Source organism: Schistocerca cancellata, chromosome 1 (genome assembly GCF_023864275.1).
Source record: "Schistocerca cancellata isolate TAMUIC-IGC-003103 chromosome 1, iqSchCanc2.1, whole genome shotgun sequence".
Classification (NCBI taxonomy): Eukaryota; Metazoa; Arthropoda; class Insecta; order Orthoptera; family Acrididae; genus Schistocerca; species Schistocerca cancellata.
Window position 1 is genome coordinate 651,928,947 of NC_064626.1, and position 16,310 is coordinate 651,945,256.

The 16,310-nt window shown below is 41.7% G+C and overlaps 1 protein-coding gene across 2 annotated transcripts in view; it reads right to left on the reverse strand.

Moving 5' to 3' along the window:
* Positions 1 to 16,074, reverse strand: part of LOC126183430 (calpain-A-like) — a 237,547-nt gene extending 221,473 nt beyond the window's left edge. For both annotated transcript variants that reach the window (XM_049925418.1, XM_049925408.1), the window contains exon 1: positions 15,749 to 16,074. In XM_049925418.1, the coding sequence (XP_049781375.1) occupies positions 15,749 to 16,021 (273 nt within the window). In that variant the 5' untranslated portion in view covers positions 16,022 to 16,074. The remainder of the gene's footprint in view (positions 1 to 15,748) is intronic.
* Positions 16,075 to 16,310: the final 236 nt, after the last annotated feature.

A 16,310-nucleotide genomic window follows, 5' to 3' on the forward strand; every position in this document is an offset into this window, starting at 1 on the left:
TTGTTTTGCAAACAATTAACTTTTACGTGCTTGTGGTCAGTGCAAATTATTCTACTGGTTTTCTGATTAACTTCGATTCATGGTATTAACTGCATTTTTACATCTGAGCCCGAGTCAGTGCCTTCGGTTCCGTGCTCGCCTGATTAAAATTCAGTGATTAATTCTTAATTAAGTTGCTCACATAGTGAGCTGTTGACTGTTCTTAAGTAATTTGTAACCTTAAGTTATAATAGATTCAGTTTATTTATTTCAAATTCCACAAACTTTTTCTTATTTTTCCTCTTTCGCCAAAATTTCTTTCCATCATTATTGTGAAAAAGTAGTCGCGCGATAACGATTCGGTTATAATTGTATCTGCACTTATCCGCATTTTCATTATTTTTCGGAATGACTGCCTTTCCCAAACAACAGGGAATATTAGGTGCATGTGCCTTTTAAAAATCCTAGTTAACCGGAATTGTTGGTCGATTGTAACGTGTCTTCGCGTATACTTTTTCGTTTTTGAAACTAAATTAAAATTAGCTTCCACGCAGAAATGAAGTAAAACGTATTTCGTAGTAAATGAAAAAAAAATTGACACCTAACTTGGTAAGACTATTTCTGCAACTTCACCGTCCTTTTGTGAGCGTAGCAAGGAACGGGTACCGCGGGACCTTGAAAGCATACGCCGCGTACGTGCTTTATTTAATCGGGCGGCAAACAACGCCTCTTGCTTCTATTTGCGAAATGAGGTTGGCGCAGCAACGTCAACAGAGCTCTCTCACGCTTTATTGGGACTGTTAAGACTCCCCACCTCCACGGACATAGGCACACCTACACACACACACACACACACACACACACACACACACTTCACTCATTAGGCAGTTTACTACCCATCACCTAAACCTCCGTGCAAAAAATGTGATAATTACAGTATTTGTGCCAGAACTTTCTGTATCAGAAGTACTTTCACACGTGAAATCTAAAATGGTCCCTCTATTATGAGCTTTCCTTCATTAATGAAATAGTTGACAAAAACAATAAATTGCGTGAAATTACCAGAGCCTTCTGGGATCACAGATGGTACAATGTTTTGAATATAGGTCCTTAAACTCAGTTTCAGTTGTCAATGGATCTAACGAAGCACAGTGATTTGTTGAGAAAAAGGAAGTGAAATTCACAAATGATTTGGCTCAAATGGCTCTGAGCACTATGGGACTTAACATCTATGGTCATCAGTCCCCTAGATCTTAGAAATACTTAAACCTAACTAACCTAAGGACAGCACACAACACCCAGCCATCACGTGGCAGAGAAAATCCCTGACCCCGCCGGGAATCGAACCCGGGAACCCGGGCGTGGGAAGCGAGAACGCTACCGCACGACCACGAGATGCGGGCCACAAATTATTTCTATGACCGTATTTCTTTATGAGAAACAACTACAAAAATTTGTTTTAGGTCCATCATATGTTACTCTGTTTATGGTTGGTTTAGCTGAAGTATGTTTGATGCCCTGTCACTGGGGAAGTTTATGGCTTACTTAGAAAATCTTTGAAGGAGACATTTGTGTAATCGTAACTATAATCCGTTCACCATAAGAATAAACCTTTTGTAAACATTGTACTATGTATTCTTCCTCGTTTGCTGGAACCTCATTGGATTTCAGTTTCACGTGGGACTGCAGCCAAGCGCCGCGCGGGATTTCCTGAGCGGTCTGAGGCGCTGCAGTCATGGGCTGTGCGGCTGGTCCCGGCGGAGGTTCGAGTCCTCCCTCGGGCATGGGTGTGTGTGTTTGTCCTTAGGATAATTTGGGTTAAGTAGTGTGTAAGCTTAGGGACTGATGACCTTAGCAGTTAAGTCCCATAAGATTTCACACACATTTGAACTTTTTTTTGCAGCCAAGCTGTCTCGAGTACTGTCAAGTACGATAATAATGGGACGTTTTGTGCTGTGCGTTACGCACACATCGACTTAGCCTGCAGTGATGTGGCCAGCTGCAGTTCACACGTAAAAAAAGACGAGCAGAGGTGCAATACAGCTTCGAATGTCATTTAATTTTTAAGCACAATGAAACAATACACTGCAGATATCCCACAATACGCTCCTTAGACGACTAGACGTAAACCGCAACACTTTTATCGTTTGTAGCTAACGTACTATTGTAATTAAAAAGAAGAATGATGAAAATTCCTGACTTAACCACAAGGTAATTTTTCTGCGTAAGCTGTGTGTACTGCAAGAGAGTATTGAAGGATTTCACCGTATAGTTAAATATTGAAGCCACTGAAAGTATTAGTTACAGTCAGTCGTCTCGTAATCTCTTAGCTCCTTCCTTATCCGAATCCGAGAAACACATTTCAGTTCTGGAAGTGTTACTTGCTACGTTGATAACGAACCTATCAACAATAGAATCCACGAAGCCAACCAGGCGCAGCATTTTCTCTTCTTCTTTTATGGCGAGCCGTTCTGTATCACGCCAGCGCTCGGCAGTGACGTGTGAAAAAGTTGCGTGCGTTAGTTCCAGTAAGTCTGGCAGCTTAACAATCTTGTTACTTCTCGGGCCATATCCCGCAGCTTGGCTCCAGAGCAGTTCTGTTGGGTTCATATTGTAATGGTACAGTGGCAAATGTAAAAATGCAGTGTTAATGATGTGCTGGTGTTGTGAAAATGATTGTTTTTCTTGTTTCTACGATACTTATCTACCTCTGTGGTATAAAACGATGTACATGGTCAAAATAAAGAGGAATTGGTTTTTCATTTTTGCCTTAAAAATTAAATGGTTATGTTTTCGTAATGTAAGCAACTTTTATGAACAATCTTTCATAAAACATCGGTAATTAGGAACTTATATTTGAAATGGAAACATGAATTTTGTGTCCAATATGTAGTTAGAAACAAGAAGACGTGCATTATTCATAAAAAATGATAATGAGTTTTATAATTACGTGGTGTAAGTATTTCAAATTGAATGAGAAAAAAATTATACTAGGAATATTCGAACTCACAAATAACCGCATCAGATTCTCATTTCATTACGCTACCGCTACGTGTTCAACATGAAATTGATAATAAAAAAACAAGTACTATATAGGACACTGGGAAAACTTCAAAGCCGATTATCTCCGTAAATTTATGAAAAATTTTAAGAACAGCCGTGTTCGGCTTAGTAATAACTTAGTAATAAGATATCTAATACATAAGTAGGACCTACTTCCAAGAGCGTAACATCAGTGTTCGTGTGCTACGGCAGATTTATTCTTATGATGAGCGGATTATAGTTGCCTACTAAATGATTGTTTTTTATCCTCCTTTCACAGAAATGCCCTCGTCTTTGAAATAAAGCGGTACGGACTCATAACCTTGTAGAAATGAGAAATAATTTAAAACATATATCGGGTAGTTCCTATTTCCCTCTGTCTTTCAGTGATAAGGCCGTTCACGAAAATAGTTCACCGCCAGTACAGAATGGAACCACTGCAGCTGAAAGTATCACCTAGCTGTAGAGAGCAAGAAGTTGTTGATACCTAACCTTACGTCTAATAAATGACTACACAACATAAATTTCTTCTATATATGTAAATTTAATTTATGTTCACTTTTAGAGCGTATAAATTTAGTAGGCGATTTCCGCTGTTTGGGCAGCTAAGTAACTGACCATGGCCGAAGTAGAGAGGAGATAAATGCAGACTGCCAATAGCAAGAAAAACATATCTGAAAAAGAAGAAACTTGTAAATTTTAAATTTTAGGAAGTCGTTTCTGAAGGTATTTGTCTTGTACAAGGGCCTCCAAACTACGGCCCGCGGACCGAAAGCGGCCCGCGTTAGCTGGCCGGACATCCCCGGTATTCGGCCCGCCAAATATTTGAGGAAATACCTATACTGCCAACAATTGAGTTTCGAGGCCTATCGCGACGAATACACCGCGACATTGTCGGAGCTGTATCTTTACAAAGCGGAAGGTCATGGTAAAACTTGTGGCTATTCACAATAAACAGAAAGACCATTCTCCGTGCGATAACGAAAAAAAAGAACGGTTAACAGGTTAGTTTGGCGAAAACATTTTAAGTAAAAAAATTCTTTGCATTTTATTTCACTCACGAGTCTGGTGCAAGTCTTTCAAATGGACGCCACTTCGGCGACTAGCCTTAGAAATCAATCATTATGGAAGATGCTTCTTAAGTGAGGTTTCACCTTCTTTTGATTACGTTGTAAAATATACATAGCAAGTAAAACGTCTAAGATATTTTTATTTAAAGGCAATTTAAAGAAAATACAGTACCTGGTGTACGTAATGATATTGGATACTTGTAGCTGATGTATAAAAATAACTGTAATTAATTTATATCTTGAAAACTCACAGTGTTAGAGTATTCACGTAAAGAAATTTAACATCTTAGTGATAATTAGTGACTTTTATGTAGCTGTAACTTCCCTCTCATAATTACCTCCAGTTGTGGATCAAGTTTACTGGTAGAGATAATTATCAGCGACTTCAAATGCTCATCACTTAATTTTGATCTGTAAATACTTTTTGCATGTTTCATTTTGGAGAAAGTTTTTTCTCGCAAATAAGTAGTGCCAAAAGCGAAAAAAAAGCCACGGGCTAATTTATGTAAATTTGGAAACTGTGTGGATGGAAGACACTTATAAAATTTCGGTAATGTTGACTTCGAATGTTTTTCTAAAAGTCGCTACATTGCAAATCAATAATTTCAAACTGAAGTTCTGCGGGTAACGCTTCTTTATCTACGTCAAAGGAATTTTGAAATATCTTGATGATATCGTTTGAATTTGCATCGACATCTGAAAAATGTGATTCAAAATTAATTTTTAAAGCACCCAAATCTTCAATTGCGAAAGTTACAGGAAACGGAATCTCAGTTTGGCGACTGAATGTTTGGCATGTATTAAAATGCGTGAAGCAACCTTTGTTCAGCTGAGATTGAAACAAAGCAACCTTTTGTCGAAAGGACTTAGCATGCGTGTATCAATCAAGCAGAAGCTGGTTTTCACCTTGCAATTTTAAATTAAGGCCATTCTTATGTTTAGTTAAGTCTGTATTAAATGCTAGCTTCCATAACCACTCCCCGTTCCGTAACTCAGCCAGAGGGCGATTCCTTTCGTTCAAAAAAATTTCAATTACTGTTCGGAGTTAAAAAAAAAAAAAAAAAAACGGGTCAGAACTTCACCGCAGCTAAGCTAAGCCAGTGCACTGCAGTGTAATATGGCAAGTCGCTTTCTTCAATATCTTCAAGAAACTCGCGGAACTGGCGACGATGACTAAGAGCATGAGATCTGATATATTTAACAACTGAAATAACTGGCTTTAAAACTTCTGACATATCTAAATGTTTTCCACACAAAGACTGTTCGTGAATAATACAATGCACTACTAATGGTTTTGAGCCACCGTCATTTTCTACGGCATTAGAAGGAGAGCAACAACACCTTCATTCTTCGCACACGTCTTTGCCACCATCAGTTGTAATACATTTTAATTTATTCCACTGAAGATTGTTTTTCTGAACTGCCCTTTCAACTGGCCCTTCGCCAGTGGTCGTCCCGAGAATACTGTGAACATCAAGGAGCTCTTCATACACTTCATAATTTTTGTCAATCCCTCGAATAAAAAGTAGTACTTGAGCAGTATCTGATACATCTGTTGACTCACCCACGGCCAAAGAGAACCAGTCTAAGTCTTGATTTTTGTCACGCAGTTGTGCTGATTTATTTTGTACAATGTCATCTATTCTTCGAGCCACAGTGTTTGCCGACAAACGTATGTTTTTAAATAAATTAACTTTTTCTGGACACATTTCTTCTGCTATTGCAATAATGCAGTTCTTAATTAATTCACCGTCGGTAAACGGCTTACACTGTTTCGCTACTAAATGAGCCACACGAAAACTAACACGAGTTGCTGCATGTTGTTCAGCATTTACTTTCTTAAACAGCGACTGCTGGGTTTTTAGCTGGCGTTTCAGAGACTCATACATTTCTAATCGTTCGCATCCTGTAAACTTGGAGTAATTCTGAGAGTGCTTAGTCTCATAATGATACTCACAATCACACTGTAGTTCCACTAAAAAATACAGTGAAAAAATACTCAAGTCGTGCTATACGTATTTCGATTTTCAGATTTTCCTTGTCTCTTCGAATTCAAACTTTGAATTGTCCCACACTTCGTCGTCTCACCTACTAGTACAGCGCATAAAACACTAAAAAACTCGTGAGACACTCGCAACATAGACACAATCACGCAACAGAACTATCAAATATATGCTGTGGCTCTGCTACTCGCTTCAAGACTACATAAACTTATTGTTGCGCCGCTTGAAATAACAATGCGTTGACATACTCTACCTCTCTTACGTCTTGCAGTAATAGTGATTTTGAGATTTCGTTAATTTGGCAGGACGCTTTCGTGAATAATGTGCAGTGACATACTTTTTTGTCGGTGAAATTCGCCAGAGTAAAATACGCCAGAATTTCGGTCAGGTACGTCCACCAATCAAAATTACGTAATTAAATAAAAATCGTAGTTCGTTTGAGTGCTAGCTATTTCCACAACCTTAGATTTTTGCGATTTCATCTTTCCTTTCGCCTTACATTACGGTGATCATGGAGTGCTACGGTGCTTTAATCCCACTAAGTTGATCTTGGCCCTTATGACTTCGTGGAGGAGTCAATGTGGCCAGCGGACTAAAAAGTTTGTAGACCCCCTGGTCTAGGATGTAGTCTCGTTGTACGAAAGTGAAATGTTAACGATACACAGGTCAAGCAACAAGAGAGCAGAAGCTTTTCAAACGTGATGTTACAGAGGAATGCTGAATATTTTCTATTGGCAATACACACTATACACTATTGTACTTGCGGAAGGCCGACAGCAGTCACCTTACGGACAATGGTCGAGTTAGACGATGTTTAGTGGGCTACAGCGTAACTTTCATCCGTGTTCCAAAAATGAAACATGGTATATGCCGAATATGGTCCCAAGTTCATATTGTGGAACTTCGACTTGCGCCCACCTCTGAGTTACGGTTTATATACTTCACAATTTTGAACCATGTACTTTACAAAGACTCTTGAGCTACATATCTGCATTAGACAGGTTCTCGAACGACGCTTACCCTTTGCTTATAAGTACCTGAAAAATTTTGCATATAATAAGAAAGTTCGTGCTAAAGAAGCATTAGACAGGTTCTCGAACGACGCTTACCCTTTGCTTATAAGTACCTGAAAAATTTTGCATATAATAAGAAAGTTCGTGCTAAAGAAGATGGAATATGAATTGGAAAAATGAATACTTTTTTTTGTTAAAAGAAGAGTAAATGCTGGTAAGGTAGCTCAACATGTTTCTGTGAAGAGAATCGTCGTTGGCGAAAGCAAAGCTAGAAAATGGTTCCGTCGTTTGAAATAAGGGTATAATGACGTCGATTCCTCAGGTTCAGGCACAGCACCCACCTTCAGGGAATACCTTAACTCATAATAATCAACTCGAAAATTACTATATGCGACGAAATGCTACCAGTAAACCATAGCTCGACATACGTGTACAATGGGAAAAGTTGCAAGTTAGATGGGATGGGCACCGGAAGCTTTGATCCAAAATCAAAAGGCGAACACGTATTATCACAGAGTTTTCATCACTGAGTTCGTGAGTGGCATCGGCCGGTTTGTCCAACTTGTTACCTGTGATGGAAACTGATACCTTCACCTCAGCGTCAGAGAGGGAGGAACGACTAAGTCCTAACGAAAAAGCAAAGCTCTGCACAAAAATTACTGTCGTCTGCAGACACTGACATCACGCGAACGGTGGGGTAAAGAAGGTACTAAGTGTGATAAATAGTTTCTAAAGAATAGATGCCGATATTTACTGACAACAACTTGGCGCCTCCCTGGCACAACTGAAGAGAAACGGCCAAAAGGGCTGGCTTAAGAACTGCCACAGCTCGATAATGCACGCCACACACCGACAAAAGCTTTATTTGTGGAACGTTCGGCAGCACCAATGTCCAGCGGTTGAGTGCTCCAGCCAGCGATGTTTTCCATCCTCTGTATGGTAATCTCCGAGGTAACGCTTCCAATAAGAAACACACATAGCTGGCCGAGCAAGTGATAAGAAGCTGCACTCAAATTCAGAAGGACGGCACATGAGACAGGATTTCCATGGTTTCCACAAATCGGTTAAGGCAAACGATGGATGGTTCTTTCGAAAAGAGCACTGCCAATTTTCTGTTTCATCCTTCCATAATTCGAGGCTGTGATTATACTGTTTTATTTCCCGCTACCGACTTGGTTACGAAAAATATCAGTAATTTCGAAATAAATAAAGCCGTTAGCAATGAGTAAATACAACCTGTGATTACACAGGGCACAGATAATAATAATAATAATAATAATAATAATAATAATAATAATAATTCGTCCATGGATAATCATTCAACTAAAGATAGGTGTAAGTATCAACACATACGTCACCGTTGTGGATTTCAAGTAGGCGGATGGGTCTGTTGACAAACAAACCGTTCTGGACACTTTAGAAGAGCTCAGGATAGACAGGAAGACTAACATGCCAGGCCCTCACAGACACAACATCTCAAATGAAGTTTGTGGGTGAAATGTATGATCCTTTTGGCTTCACTGTCTAGTCCAGATATTTAAAAGAAGTCACGCGTGAAATTGTCCCATATTTCATTTGTAATTAGGATCTTCTGATATTTTTACGAGAATTTTCCATCAAATGGGTCTTCTCAAAATATGATATTTGAAGGTCTGTCCCTGATGCTATCTCGTGTATCTTCTCTATGGCTTCCTCACTAGTCTTAGTGAAGATAGCTGAATCTTCAGAAGAAGGAAGGCCCTTCACTTTGATTGTCGCGTGAACCCGATGTTTATACCCTCAATTTTCCCCCCATCCTGTGATGACTGTCTGACGCAATGTTAAACAGAAACGGGAGAGGCTATCTCCTTGTCGAAGTCGTGTTGCACAGATCTCGCACATATTATGACAAATTATTCAGTGACTGACTACGTTTACTGCTACACTGCGCTGAATCATGTATACTCCATAAGCCAGCTTGCGGTGTTTGGAAGACGGCACTCCTGATACAACTATTTTCTCCTTCCCTGTCCCGTTCTCGAATAATGGAGGGAAGAACAACTGTCCATAAACCTCCGTATATGGGAGGCAGTAATATGTTGGCAGACTCCTCCTCAAAAGTATGTTTTGGGAGTTTCAATAGCAAGCATCTCGTTGATGGAGAACGCCACTGGTGTTTGTTAAGCATGCCCATACAGCTCTCGCACCGATTAACGGTCGCATGACGAGACCTACCGGTATTCGTTGGATCTTCTCTTTTCTCCCTTTAATCCTACGTGATAAGCGACCCCGACAATTGAACAATGCTTAAGATTCAGTATTACAAGTGTTTTGTAAGCCTTTTCTTTCGTGGATGAATTAAATGTTCTTAAGACTCTTTTTGTGAATCTGTCTAGCATCTGCCTATCCTACAATTTGTTTTATGTGGTTATCCCACTTCAGGTCGCTCCGAACGGTTACTTCCAGGTATTCTACGGTAGACATTGTACCCAGTGATTTTTCCTCAATAGCGGAGTCGATATAGATACGCGTATCTTTGCCCGTTTTTGGGCAATAAATTACATTTCGTTCAGGGTGAACAGCCAGTCGCTATACCAATCATCGGTGCTCTGCAAGTCTTCCTGCGTTTCTCTTCGGTCTCCAGACGTTGCAGCCTTTCTAAACGACAGCACTGTCTGAGCATAGCTCATGGAGCTTCCGACGCCATACACTACAGCGTTTATATGTGTACAGGATGTTTCAGGTAAAGCGTTTTACTGTATAACTTACAAACTAACAAGTGAAAGGAATATTTATTTAGATAGTTAGACGTAAAATAAAATGTTACTCTTCTGTGGAACTGTGAACATAATTTATTTACTTATTTTTCAGGGAGTTACAGTAACGAGTTATAAATAGAACGTTGTTATTTCTGTCGTGTAGCCGATTGGTGTTTACTAACTGTGTACAAATCAATTTAAATGAAATTTCTACCAGTTTTAGTTAGGGAACTAGAAACGTTCCAAGTTTTAGGAGTGGATGCAACATGCCGTACGTAATTGGTTGTGTTCAAATGAATGTTCTTGTGGCACAATATTCATTTAAGTAGGTACATCATGTCGGTCGTCAAAGGAAGTTTCCCATAAATGTGTGATGTGGAATTCTTGGAGATGAAATCATTGATCCACAGTACTTCAGATTTAATCTGACAGGTGACATGTATCCAGCCTTTATCGTCGATAATTTGTGTGCTCTGAAAATGTCGGTATAGACACTAGAGGCTGTATGTGGATGCAGCATGATGGTTACTCAGCCCTTCTGCACGGGATGTTGTGTAAGAGCTGAATAACGGATTTCCTGGAAGATGGTTGGGGCACCGTGGTCCTCGGGAATAGCCCGATTTAACAAAAGTACATTTCTTTTTGTGGGGGCATCTGACGAATTGTCTGAGCGCCACCGTACTCACGACGACTTCAAACAACGCATCGAGGAAGATTGTCGCTCTATGATATCAGTAACTTTACATCTGGTCCGCAAGTCGTTTAGAAGACACACAGAGTTGTGGATTCAGGAAAATGAGCGCTCGTTTGAACACCTCATTTAAATGAAAATATTTCTACCAGAACATCCATCTGAGCACTACCAATTACATATAGCATGTTGCATCCACCTCTAAAACTTTAACACTTCTGTCTCCCTATCTAAAATTGATAGAAGTTTTATTTAAAATGAGTTGTACACGGCTTAAATATTAGGGGGAACGGAAAGTAATGTTGTATTTTATATTAAGTTCAAATATAAATTGATACAAGTTTTAATTTTTAATCAATGTTGTAATCACCCTCGTTATCAATAGCCTTTTCCCATCTAGTGCGCAAATTGTCAATGCCGGATGGATATAACCAGTTGGTTTTCGAACAGAATGTCTGGAAATGGCATTTTTGACATCATCCACATTTTCACATTTTTTTCCACTTAAAAAATACTGTAACGATTGGAATAAATGGAAATCCGATCACGCAGTAACGGGCGAGTTTGGTGGGTGTGGCAGTATCTCCCAGCTCAGTTCATTAATTTTTTTCCAGGGTTCGTCTTTCGTAGTGCTGTCTTGCATTAACGTGTTACAGAATGATACCTTTTGTGTTGACAAGCGCTGGGCACTTTTCAATTAAAGATTGACCTACTCGACCCTAATGTCCACAGTAAAGATCTATATTCACTGTTTTCCCATGTTTCAGCAATTCAAAATGAACGACCCCGCGATTACTCTACAAAACACACAAAAGCGCCTTTTTGGGGTGTAAACCAGGCTTAGCTGTACTGCGTGGCGTTTCATTCGGAGAGACCCAATGCCGTTTTGAATTATTATAGAGGCCCCATCTTTCATCTTCAGTGATCAAGCGATCAAAAAACGCTTCTGTGTTTTACCGCTGTAGCTGCAAGTTGAATGTATTGGATCGGTTAGCTTTGTTTGTCTTTAGTAATCTGCTGCAAATGTTCTTGGTAAGTCTGCCAAGGTTGGTTAGGACTGTTTGACAGTTCCTCTATTGACTGACACGGATTTAATCCCAGTTGAACCCTTAATATGTCATTGTGTAAAGTTGTTGGTCTTCCCAATCAATACGAATCAGAAAGATCCAGATTACCGGATTTTTACTTAGAAAGCCACTTGCGGCATTTACAAGCGTCTAATGCACTTGGATAAACATCGCAAATGCTTTTGGTAGCAAGTGTTGCATTACCACCCTTTGTGAACTTGAAAAGCATACGGGGTGCCTGATTTATAGCTCTTCTACTGTTTGACTGGCCATTTCACCATAAGCTAAAAAGATTAAATGGTTCAAATGGCTCTGAGCACTATGGGACTCAACTTCTGAGGTCATTAGTCCCCTAGAACTTAGAACTACTTAAACCTAACTAACCTAGGGACATCGCACACATCCATGCCCAGGCAGGATTCGAACCTGCGACCGTAGCGGTCGCTCGGTTCCAGACTGTAGCGCCTAGAACCGCACGGCCACTCCGGCCAGCTAAAAAGATTAAAATTTAGTTATTTACAAGTAGATTAATCACTCCAACCTTAAAATATCTTTGGTACGACTTTGAAGTACACAGTGAGCTGATAAATGGCAAACGAATGTCGACATGCACAGAAAAGATACAGGGTGTTTCAAAAATGACCGGTATATTTGAAACGGTAATAAAAACTAAACGAGCAGCGATAGAAATACACCGTTTGTTGCAATATGCTTGGGACAACAGTACATTTTCAGGCAGACAAACTTTCGAAATTACAGTAGTTACAATTGTCAACAACAGATGGCGCTGCGGTCTGGGAAACTCTATAGTACGATATTTTCCACATATCCACCATGCGTAGCAATAATATGGCGTAGTCTCTGAATGAAATTACCCGAAACCTTTGACAACGTGTCTGGCGGAATGGCTTCACATGCAGATGAGATGTACTGCTTCAACTGTTCAATTGTTTCTGGATTCTGGCGGTACACCTGGTCTTTCAAGTGTCCCCACAGAAAGAAGTCACAGGGGTTCATGTCTGGCGAATAGGGAGGCCAATCCACGCCACCTCCTGTATGTTTCGGATAGCCCAAAGCAATCACACGATCATCGAAATATTCATTCAGGAAATTAAATACGTCGGCCGTGCGATGTGGCCGGGCACCATCTTGCATAAACCACGAGGTGTTCGCAGTGTCGTCTAAGAAGGTTTGTACCGCCACAAGTTCACGAAGAATGTCCAGATAGCATGATGCAGTAATCGTTTCGGATCTGAAAAATGGGCCAATGATTCCTTTGGAAGAAATGGCGGCCCAGACCAGTACTTTTTGAGGATGCAGGGACGATGGGACTGCAACATGGGGCTTTTCGGTTCCCCATATGCGTCAGTTCTGTTTATTGACGAAGCCGTCCAGGTAGAAATAAGCTTCGTCAGTAAACCAAATGCTGCCCACATGCATATCGCCGGCATCAATCCTGTGCACTATATCGTTAGCGAATGTCTCTCGTGCAGCAATGGTAGCGGCGCTGAGGGGTTGCCGCGTTTGAATTTTGTATGGATAGAGGTGTAAACTCTGGCGCATGAGACGATACGTGGACGTTGGCGTCATTTGGACCGCAGCTGCAACACGGCGAACGGAAACCCGAGGCCGCTGTTGGATCACCTGCTGCACTAGCTGCGCGTTGCCCTCTGTGGTTGCCGTACGCGGTCGCCCTACCTTTCCAGCATGTTCATCCGTCACGTTCCCAGTCCGTTGAAATTTTTCAAACAGATCCTTTATTGTATCGCTTTTCGGTCCTTTGGTTACATTAAACCTCCGTTGAAAACTTCGTCTTGTTGCAACAACACTGTGTTCTAGGCGGTGCAATTCCAACACCAGAAAAATCCTCTGTTCTAAGGAATAAACCATGTTGTCCACAGCACACTTGCACGTTGTGAACAGCACACGCTTACAGCAGAAAGACGACGTACAGAATGGCGCACCCACAGACTGCGTTGTCTTCTATATCTTTCACATCACTTGCAGCGCCATCTGTTGTTGAAAATTGTAACTACTGTAATTTCGAAAGTTTGTCCGCCTGAAAATGTACTGTTGTCCCAAGCATATTGCAACAAACGGTGTATTTCTATCGCTGCTCGTTTAGTTTTTATTGCCGTTTCAAATATACCGGTCATTTTTGAAACACCCTGTATCACTTTCCGGTCCCCCTGGTACATCAGCTACATCTACATCTACATCTACATCTACATCTATATATATATGGATGCTCAGAAAATCACATTTAAGTGCCTGGCAGAGGGTTCGTCGAACCACCTTCACAATAATTTTCTGTCTCTATTATTCCAGTCTCGTACAGCGCGCGGAAAAAACGAACACCTATATCTTCCGGTGCGAGCTCTGATTCCTCTATTTTATTGTGATGATCGTTTCCCCCTATGTAGGTCGACGTCAACAACATATTTTCGCATTCGGAGGAGACAATTGGCGATTGAAATGTCGCGAGAAGATTCTGCCGTAACGAAAAACTCCTTTTTTTTTTTTTAATGATGCCGATCCCAAATCCTGTATCATTTCAGTCTCCCTATTTCGTGATAATACAAAACATGATTCTCTTCTTTGAACCTGCTCGATGTACTCCGTCAATCCTGTCTGAAAAAATGATGTTCTACACCGAAGAGCCAAAGAAACATACCTGCTCTAATATCGTGTAGGGCCCCCGCGAGCGCGCAGAAGTGATGCAACACGACGTGGCATGGACTCGACTAATGTCTGAAGTAGTGCTGGATGGAATTTACACCATGAATCCTGCAAGGCTGTCCATAAATCCGTAAGAGTATTAGGGGGTGGGATATCTTCTGAACAGCACGTTGCAAGGCATTCCAGATATGCTCAATAATGTTCGTGTCTGGAGAGTTTAATGGCCAGCGGAAGTTTTTAAACTCAGAAGAGTGTTCCTGGAGCCACTCTGTAGCAATTCTGAATGTGTGGGGTATTGCGCTGTCATGCTGGAATTGCCAAAGTCCGTCGAAATGCGTAATGGACATGAGTGGATGCAGGTGATCAGACAGGAATTCTTCCGTACGTGTCACCTGTCAGAGTCGTATCAGCGGTCCCAATAACTCCAACTACACACGCCCCACGCCATTACAGAGCCTCCACCAGTTTGAACCGTCTCCTGCTGACATGCAGGGTCCATGAATTCATGAGGTTGTCTCCATACCAGTACACGTCTATCCACCCTATACAATTTGAAACGATACTCGTCCGATCAGGCAACATATTTCCAGTCATCAACAGTCCAATGTCCAGGCAAGGCGTAAGGCTTTGTGTAGTGCAGTCGTCAAGGGTAGAGGAGTGGGCCTTCGGCTCCGAAAGCCCATATAGATGTGTTTCGTTGAATGGTTCGAACGCTGACACTTGTTGATGGCCCAGAATTGAAATCTACAGCAATCTGCAGAAGGGTTGCACTTCTGTCACGTTGAACGATTCTCTTCAGTCGTCGTTGGTCCCGTTCTTGCAGCATCTTTTTCCGGCCTCAGTGACGTCGGAGATTTGATGCTTTACCGGATTCCTGATATTCACGGCACACGCGTGAAATGGTCGCGAGGGAAAATCCCCACTCCATCGCTACCTCGGAGATGCTGTGTCGCATCGCTTGTGCGCCGACTATAACACCATGTTCAAACTCACTTAAATCTTGATTACATGCGATTATAGCAGCAGTAACGGATCTGACAACTGGGCGAGACACTTATTGTCATATAGGCGTAGCCGACCGCACGGCCGTATTCTGCCTGTTTATATATCTCTGTATTTGAATAAGCATGCCTATACCAGTTTCTTTGGAGCTTCAGTCTATTTAAGAAAATTATAGCTCGTTGATGTACTTCTGCAGAAAGTGACAACAAAAACTATGTTCATAACTCCACAAAAAGAGTAACGTTTCTTAGGATTACCTCTCTAAATAAATATACCTTTAACCCTGTATAATAAACAGTAACGGCGCTATAACACTTTCTTGGTGTATTCGCGAAACTACAATTACCTATGGCTTTCGTCCCACTTAGAAAGTGCTGAGTCCAATGGGCTAGAAACAATGTTCTGAGTCGTGACCGCCAGAAATTGCGTTCGCAAGCAGTGGTAGCGGCCGCCCATACACGTACCTTGTAGATGCGGTCCTGCGGCAGGTGAAGAGAGTGCTGGTACTGCAGGCGCGAGATGCGGCTCTCCTTAGCCGCAGGCGCGGGCTGCACGGTGAGCACACTGCGTGCTGTCCGAGGGGACCCTCCGTACGAAAGCAGCGGCCGCTGTTCCTCTCGCAGACTGTGTCCGTTCTGCAGGCTCCATTCCCGCACTTCGGTCCTGACCTGGCGGAAATTCGCCGTCTGCCCCGACCGCACACTCAAGTTGATGCTGGTGACGTAGCGTTCATCCATGATGCTAAAGAGTCGCCGGTGGATAGGTGTGGAGCGCACGTAATCGCGTCCACGTATGAGGAGCGAGTGGCGCGCTGCATGGCATGCGGCACACCGCGATGGTTTATCTAATCTGCGACGAGCGGCGGCGAGGAAGTTCCGCCGGTTGCGCGCTATTTTGTTCCACAACCGGGATCGCGGTTGTAAACATGATGCTTTTCGCGACGTATCGCCCACATATGGAGTGGTCTCAGCGGTTGTCTCGTTCAGTCACAAAGGAAGGGTCTTAATTATTTGGCAAAAAATGCTC